General features: G+C 42.8%; 2 protein-coding genes across 2 annotated transcripts in view; both read right to left on the bottom strand.

The window, feature by feature from the left end:
- Positions 1–7,968, bottom strand: part of LOC123519452 (xaa-Pro dipeptidase-like) — a 48,039-nt gene that overhangs the window by 4,920 nt on the left and 35,151 nt on the right. The window contains exons 5-8 of the mRNA XM_045280749.1: positions 6,144–6,205; positions 4,351–4,395; positions 884–1,133; positions 121–390 (exon numbers count right to left, since the gene is read on the bottom strand). Coding sequence (XP_045136684.1) covers positions 121–390; positions 884–1,133; positions 4,351–4,395; positions 6,144–6,205 — 627 coding nt within the window. The remainder of the gene's footprint in view (positions 1–120; positions 391–883; positions 1,134–4,350; positions 4,396–6,143; positions 6,206–7,968) is intronic.
- On the bottom strand, positions 1,285–4,330 carry LOC123519451 (FAST kinase domain-containing protein 3, mitochondrial-like). The gene has a single exon (XM_045280748.1). It carries the CDS (start codon positions 3,491–3,493, stop codon positions 1,505–1,507), a length of 1,989 nt encoding a protein of 662 aa, XP_045136683.1. The 5' UTR covers positions 3,494–4,330; the 3' UTR covers positions 1,285–1,504.

The raw sequence follows: 7,968 nt of genomic DNA, 5'->3' as shown, positions 1-7,968 counted from the left end.
CTAAATTATTTGCAAAGCAAACCAAAAAAAAAAAAAAAATAATAATAATAATAATAATAAATAAATGAAATGAAATTTCAGAAGCTGGTGATAAAGGTAAGTAAGACAGTAGCACCTCACCTCCATCATCTTGTCCACATCCCCCTGCACCACACCACCTTCCTTGAGGGCCTCCAGCATCATGCGGTAAGCCAGGCGGTGCATCTCCACCCAGGACACGCCAGGACGCACTGCTGCCATCACTGCTTTGGATGCCTTCAGCACTGCATTGTAAATCAGCTTCTGGTCATTGGAGAACTTGCCATTGGCCGGGAAGGAGCAGGTGATGTCGCTGGTATAACCATAGTACTCAGCTCCCATGTCAAAGAGGCATATGTCCGTCTCACCCACCTGAAACACGTGTCACTCTACATCTGTACAATATCACCATACACTGTAGAAGTTTAGGTAAAAATGAAAGATGAAGTACTGAAGAATAATAAAGATGAAAATGATGAAAATATACAGTTAATTAAAAGATACAGCAATTAATAACAAAAGTAAGGAAAGTCCATATGATCCTATTATAAATTTTACCACCTTACTTGTTTACTTGCCCTGCTAAGACATAAAATACTTACAACTTTGGTGAACTACATACACAGACTCTCTATTCTCATTCACTCATAACGAGAAGGATAAAGCAAGAAAGTAAGCCTAAAAAATAAAGCAAGCTGGAAGGATGGAATTATGGTAAAACTGTAAATGCTAAGAGTCACAGAAATATGCAAGGGAGAGAAACCACTGGAGGAGACACATACATTGTGCTAACCTCTGACCAGGGAAAGGATGAAAAAAGGAACAAACAAACAAACAAACAAGGCAATGACAAGGCAACACTCACAGTCCTCAGGTTTGGGTCGCCAGCGTGCCCATAATGCAGCGTGGCAGCGTTGCACCCTGAACCACAAATGTTGGTGTAGCCTTGGTGCCGGCATCCCCCGTGGTAGTAGCTGTGGTACTGGAAGATTGCCTCCAGCTGGTACTCCTTCATGCCGGGCCGGATCTTGCGCATCACACTGCAGTGAGCGGCGGCTGACACACGTGTGGCAAACCTCAGCACCTCTATCTCGGCCTTGGTCTTGTACACTCGGCTGGAAGAGGAGAAATAAATAATGAGATGTCCAACATGTTTCTGGGTTGTATACTTTATTGAACTGGAGCAAAGGAATGCATGAAAAATCATGTTTTCTTTGTTCCGAAACAAGAAGAAATACTGTACAACAAAATTACTTTCTTACCCACCTCACACCTTCATTGAAAGCTGCCAGAGTGTCGGGTCCAATGCACACAGTGAAAAAAGCTTTCACTCAGTCACAACACAGCCTGGTGTCTCAGTCTTGATTCCTTATAATGGGCTATCAAAAGTTCACAATGACAATATAATTTCTATACACTTAAAAGTACACTCAGATCTAATATTGTTCTAATCAAACTGATGCATGTGCAGAGTAACAACACTGGACTAGACTGTTGCCATCTTCATCATGTTCTCAATGTAATTTCTGAGCTGCTCAGGATAAATGCGTAGTTTGGTGATCATGTCCGTCCTGAGACTGACCACCTTGAATCCACAGTGAGTGAGGTGCCTCACCCGCATGGCTTGGGGCCCCACCAGGATGTCCTCCTTCAACATGAAGTGTTCTGGGGGATGCATCAGCAGGGCATACTTGTTGTTGCTCCACCGGAAGGAGTGGAGGGACAAACGACCAGCCATGTCTACCACACAGTCCACCACATACAGGTTTGTGCTGGGGAAGCCGGGAAGGATGGCAGAGCGAGTGATGCGCTCCTCACTGCCCACAACTTCCACAAGTAGTGGGTGGATTGTGTTGAGGCAGCGGTAGATGCGAGCATCCCGCCAAAAGCTCTTGGCAGAGTTGTCTCTGGGCAGCATGGGGCCAGGGTAGTGAGGGGCCTCCAGACACAGGGCCTTGTCCAGCACCATGAGCTTGGTGCGTGCCACCCGCATCTCAGGAGGCTCCAGGGAGTGCACCTTGTCAAAAAAGTAAGGGTTGAATACCTTCTTGATAAAGTTGAGAGGATATCTCTTCAAATAGACACACGACAACAGAAGGTCAATCATCAAGTCTGGTGGGAACTGCACAAACTTCTCATCCAGGAGCTGCTCCAGAGTGAGGAAGAAGGTGGCAGCATCTGGAGGCTCATAGTTCAGCAGACCAAAGGAGCAACAAACGCTATTGATCTGAGGCACTGAGAGGTCTTTGGCTCGGCTGGAAAAAAACAGAGAGCTGGCATCCATGATGGCGGGGTGACGGAGACGCATCTTGACGCAGTAGTCCAGCACCACGGCCACCAGGCTTGGGTCCTTTATTGATGTCCTCTTGGCTTTCATGAACCGCCCCAGTGCTTTCTGGATCTCGGAGTCACAGAAATCGAGGGTCATGAAACAGTACACCAGCCAGCGAAGGTTCCCTTCCGTCAGGGTGTGAATGTTGAGGCTAGTCCAGCGTGAAAGCATGGGCAGCATCCTACTGTGGCTCATCTTGAGCTGCACCAAGATCTGCAGTACTCTGATCACATCCTCAGAGCTGAGACGGTGCCACACACCACCTAGCCTCCTCTCCACCATGTTGTACACATGCTTGCGGCTCTTTTTCATCAGTGGAAGGACACTCATCACCTCACACACCTCCTTCTCCCCCATCTCTGCTGTCCGGTCTGTCAGCCCTTGCCACAGCTGGTCCAGGTACCTTATCCCCTCCTGGCCAAGAGTATGGAAGGCTCGGGCTGCCTCGCAGATCTGGACAATGCTGAGTCGACCCTCAGTAATTGCCACCATACACTCAGTGCACAGCGCCTCCAAGTATTTGAGGCGGTCACCTTGGTAAGTGTCCCGCCCCATGGCCCTCAGAGTGTCCACCAGCAACTGGTCGTCTGAGCTGCTGCACACTGTCTCCACCAGGCGCTTCATCACTGCACCACGCATGAAGGTGAACTGGTTCTCCTCTGGGTACTGGTTAATGCCCTGGTTCCTGTACTCTATGTTGTTCTCCAGATCAAAAATGCGGCGGATGACTGCCAGTGCCACAACGGGAGTTACTTCTGCCTCAGGACACACCTCCAGCAGCTGCAACACCTCACTCACCTTGTTGCACCGCATGAACCCCAGAATCATTTCCTGCTCCTCCTCAAAGTTGATATTTTTGAAAAGATTCCTGGATACTTGAGGGATCTCCAGACCCAGCCCTCCTAGCCGCTGGCCAGCCTGCCCCTGCCCCACAACACGGAACTCTCCATTGATGATGCGGACCACGGCAGGCAGCTCCTCTATGGTGGTGCCATCCTGCAGCAACACGGTGGTGTTGCCAATGCTCTTGTCAGGCTCCTTCCTCACACCAATAGAGCTGTGCAGCCCCCGGGCCAGACTAGGGAGAGACACATGGCCCCGCAGGGTGCTAACGGGCAGCCATCCCCTCGACCCTGCCATCATTATCCACTTGCCTCACCTACGCTGTCACCTGTGAGATTAATTTTCCCACATCACGACACACCAATGAGGCAAGGTGGGACTCCTCTGCCCAGCCTGCAGTGTCTTGGACCTACACACAAGTGACAAAGCACAGACAGAGTACAGGTAAGGCAAGTTGAGCTCAGACGCCTGTGCCGTGCATCACCTAGGGCAGGTAATCACTTCCATAATAGTGTTCTCGTCTCTACTTGTGAAATCTGGGAGGCAAGTGGTTGTGCAGGACCGACCACAGGCAACACAGGTACCAGGAACAGACAAAACCAGCCGGCGTGCAAACTGGCGCCCGTCACTCGATCAGCTGGTGTCTCGCTGTGATGCCTCACGTAGCCACCGCCTTTACCTAACACTTTGCATAACACTTTACATCACACACCAGCTACACCAATGCTACATGACCATGACAAATTTAATATAAGCATAAATACCCATGTAGGAATATACAAAACTCCTTTAAAATCCTTTATTTCGTCGTATTTTGTTCTTTTATCTCTTAAACACCACGAATGTAAAGAAAAAAAAATCTCCAGCTATTATGTTCCTAGCAGGTGACTATATTAACATAAAAAATAACGTAAATTTAACCATTAACACAGCATTACTTCAACGTTCTATCATAAATACATATTACGTATACCTATTGTCTTGTATAAACTTGTGACGTAATGATCAGCTGATATGACTCACAGAGAACTTATATGTAATAGGGTAGGCTAAAGTAAATTTGACTACCATTTTCTCTCTCTCTCTCTCTCTCTCTCTCTCTCTCTCTCTCTCTCTCTCTCTCTCTCTCTCTCTCTCTCTCTCTCTCGTATACTCACCATTCCGCAATCTCGTCATGTAGTAGTGTATTGTTCACGTTGAATCTGCGGAAGAGAGATAAAGAGGATGTTAAAATGGGGACGATCACGTGTTGTCTGCGTGGTCCGTTGTCTCCTCTGACAGACAGACAGACAGACAAAAACATGCAGGTAGGTAGATAGACAGACAAATAGACACACATACAAATAGATAGATATATAAATAGACAGACAGACAGACAGACAGACAGGTAGATAGATAAACTGAGGCAAAAACAAAGTATATGCAAATATATAAACTTACAAATAGAATATATACAGAAAGGTAAGCAGACAAGTGGTTAAATAAAAATAAAATACAAAACTGATAGATAAAAAAAAATAGCTAGTGATACACAGACACATGACTAGAGACACAGATAGACATAGATAGATAGATAGATAGATAGATAAATAAATAGATAGATGGATAAATAAACATACCCCACAATATAAAAGTTAAATCAACTAGAAAAAATATAACCTTAAACTCAAGATCTTGACCTAACAAAACATTCAAATTTACTTTCGAATATCATCTTAGCTATACTTATGTGGATTATTACTATTAGTAGTAGTAACGGTAGCAATAACAGTAGTAGTAGTAGTAGTAGTAGTAGTAGTAGTGAAGAAGAAGAAGAAGAAGAAGAAGAAGAAGAAGAAGAAGAAGAAGAAGAAGAAGAAGAAGAAGAAGTAGTAGTAGTAGTAGTAGTAGTAGTAGTAGTAGTAGTAGTAGTAGTAGTAGTAGTAGTAGTAGTATATCTATAGAATCCTTTCACTATGCAGCAAATTAAGTATATATGTGTGTCAAATCTAAAGTAAAAGTAGTATCAGCAATAGGTAGTAGACAGTGGGTAATAGTAGCGGTAGCCTCAAGTGTCAGCAATATGCAGTAGTCTAGATTTGAAGATCCCTGAGCTGATACAAAAACTAGTAATGCTAGAACCACAATCAGTCCTCTATATTGACCACACTGCGACAGACTTAGCTCACGACAACGCTGAAGGAAATACTACAGGAAGACTGCGTGCATTCAATGACAGGAACCAAGATCACATTAAGTAGGTGGTGATTGAAGCTAAACTATGATTTTGACTTTACTGATTCAAATACACAAAAGAATAAAGAACAAAGGAAAACATATTACCAATTCTTAAGTGTAAAGGATAGAGGATCATAAAAATGGTAAGAATGCTTGAGTTAGCGCCTCCCCACCCCTCCTCGTCCGCCCTGTCTCTTTCTGGTAAAAACTAGATTGTTCACCATCTCAACATTATAGGAAAAATAATAATAATAAAAAAAAGTTATCAAAACCAGACAGGTGTACACACGTAAACACACTTTTTTATTTAACCTTTCCTGTTCTATTTAAGTCCACAACATATGACGGGCATTTTCCCTTTGTTTTTTTGTTATTATTATTACCATTATTATTCGTTCTTTAAATAGTACCTTTATTTTCTTGTACTAACTTTAAACTAACACTTCTTTTTTTACTTTCATTCATTCACACCTTTCTTTATTCATTATCATTATTTTCTTTAACAATCTAGTCACTAATCTGAAATACAGTATTACTGAAAACCAAAGGACTAAAGGAGTAAACTATAATGTGGCTTAAACAAACTCATTACCCTGAATATCACATTAAAAAACATTCCCCAGTGTTATCTCACCGCTAACTTGCCCCTACTAGACACCAAACATCATAAACAGACCATCAGGAGTAACGAGTGAGAATAAACTAACACTGGTGGTTTAAATTCGCTCATTACCTGGATATTCCATCAAAGGCAGCCTCCAGTGTTGTCTTACCGCTGTCAGTGTTCACGCCGCGCTGGGGACAGAGGAAAGTCACGTCAATAACACTTGTGGACAAAGGAAGTATTATTCATGTTGGTATAATAGAGTATGTATGAGTGGTGCTGAGTACTAGTAAAGAAAATGGGTGGTGTTAAAAGGGGGACTGTGATAATAATGGCGATGATGATGCTGCTGCTGCTGCTGCTGCTGCTGCTGCTGCTGCTGCTGCTACTACTACTACTACTACTAATAATAATAATAATAGTAATAATAATAATAATAATAATAATAATAATAATAATAATATGATAATAATAACAATAATAATAATAATAATAATAATAATAATAATAATAATAATAATAATAATAATACGAGTAACAACAATAATAAAATAATAATAATAATAATAATAATAATAATAAAATGGAAGATGATGATAAAGACGACGATGATGTAAAGAAATTACTCAAATAGCACGAAAGGAAAAGGAATAACACACACACACACACACACACACACACACACACACACACACACACACACACACTACCGTTTCTTGCGTGGGAAAAGAGATGAAGGGAAAAGAAAAGAGAAAAAAAACGCCTCTGAAATTGTAGTAGAAAAGAACAGCTATACCAAGGAAAGAAGAGAAATTGGAGAGAGGATTGGATTAATGACTGAAGGTCAAGAATTACAGAGAGAGAGAGAGAGAGAGAGAGAGAGAGAGAGAGAGAGAGAGAGAGAGAGAGAGAGATAATGACGTGAACGTTTATTTTCCGACACACACACACACACACACACACACACACACACACACACACACACACACACACACACACACCTCATTTAAGATACAAAGCAACAAGGAAAATAACTGAAGATTCTGAAGTTTTAATGCTTTTCAAAATATAAAGATGGTGTTGCGACACACACACACACACACACACACACACACACACACACACACACACACACACATTGCGTCATTCTCTATCTCTGCCTTTTCTTCATAACTTCCATTTATTTATCTATTTATTTTTTCCCTCAATTTGCGTCAATCACCCCTCTCCCCCACTCTCTCTCTCTCTCTCTCTCTCTCTCTCTCTCTCTCTCTCTCTCTCTCTCTCTCTCTCTCTCTCTCTCTGCTTTTACGTTTCTCCCTGTCCTTATTCTCAATACGACTTTCCTCTCTTCTTTCTCTCAACTCCTTTTCCTCTTCTATATCCCTTTGTTCCTTCTAATTAAACCCTCTTCGTAAGGTTCCTCCTCGTCCTCCTCAAATTCCTCCTTAACCTCCTCCTATTGCTGCTGCTGCTGCTGCTCTCCTCTTCTTCCTCCTCCTCCTCTCCTCATCTACGCCACAGGAGCAAGGCGCGGCGAGGAAGATGAAGACGAAGATGATGATGATGATGATGATGATGATGATGATGATGATGAGGAGGAGGAGGGAACCAGCAGCAGGCCTTGACCAAAGAGAGAGAGAGAGAGAGAGAGAGAGAGAGAGAGAGAGAGAGAGAGATACCAACCCACACACACACACACTAGTCCCTTCCAACGTGGATTTCCAGAAAGTTCGAAACGTTTCTTATCATTTTTCGTAATAATGGAAGTTTACAATGCCATTTCACGTATACACACTGACTCTGACACTCTTTGTTGGAAATAGAGGAGGTTGTGAGAGTATGTTAAAGTTATATGAGTGTGGTATGGATATGAGGAATCTTTGGAGGTTTGAAATAGTGAGGGTGTTGTTTGTAACGTATAAGAGTGTCTCGTGGATTGAAAGCTTGTGTT

The sequence above is a fragment of the Portunus trituberculatus genome, chromosome 45, assembly GCF_017591435.1.
Source record: "Portunus trituberculatus isolate SZX2019 chromosome 45, ASM1759143v1, whole genome shotgun sequence".
In the NCBI taxonomy this organism is placed as follows: Eukaryota; Metazoa; Arthropoda; class Malacostraca; order Decapoda; family Portunidae; genus Portunus; species Portunus trituberculatus.
The sequence above is the reverse complement of the archived record's forward strand: the minus strand, read 5'-3'. Positions and strand labels throughout refer to the sequence as shown.

Coding starts and splice junctions, on each gene's coding strand:
- LOC123519451 (XM_045280748.1), bottom strand. CDS start 3,493: ATGATGGCAGGGTCGAGGGGATGGCTGCCCGTTAGCACCCTGCGGGGC.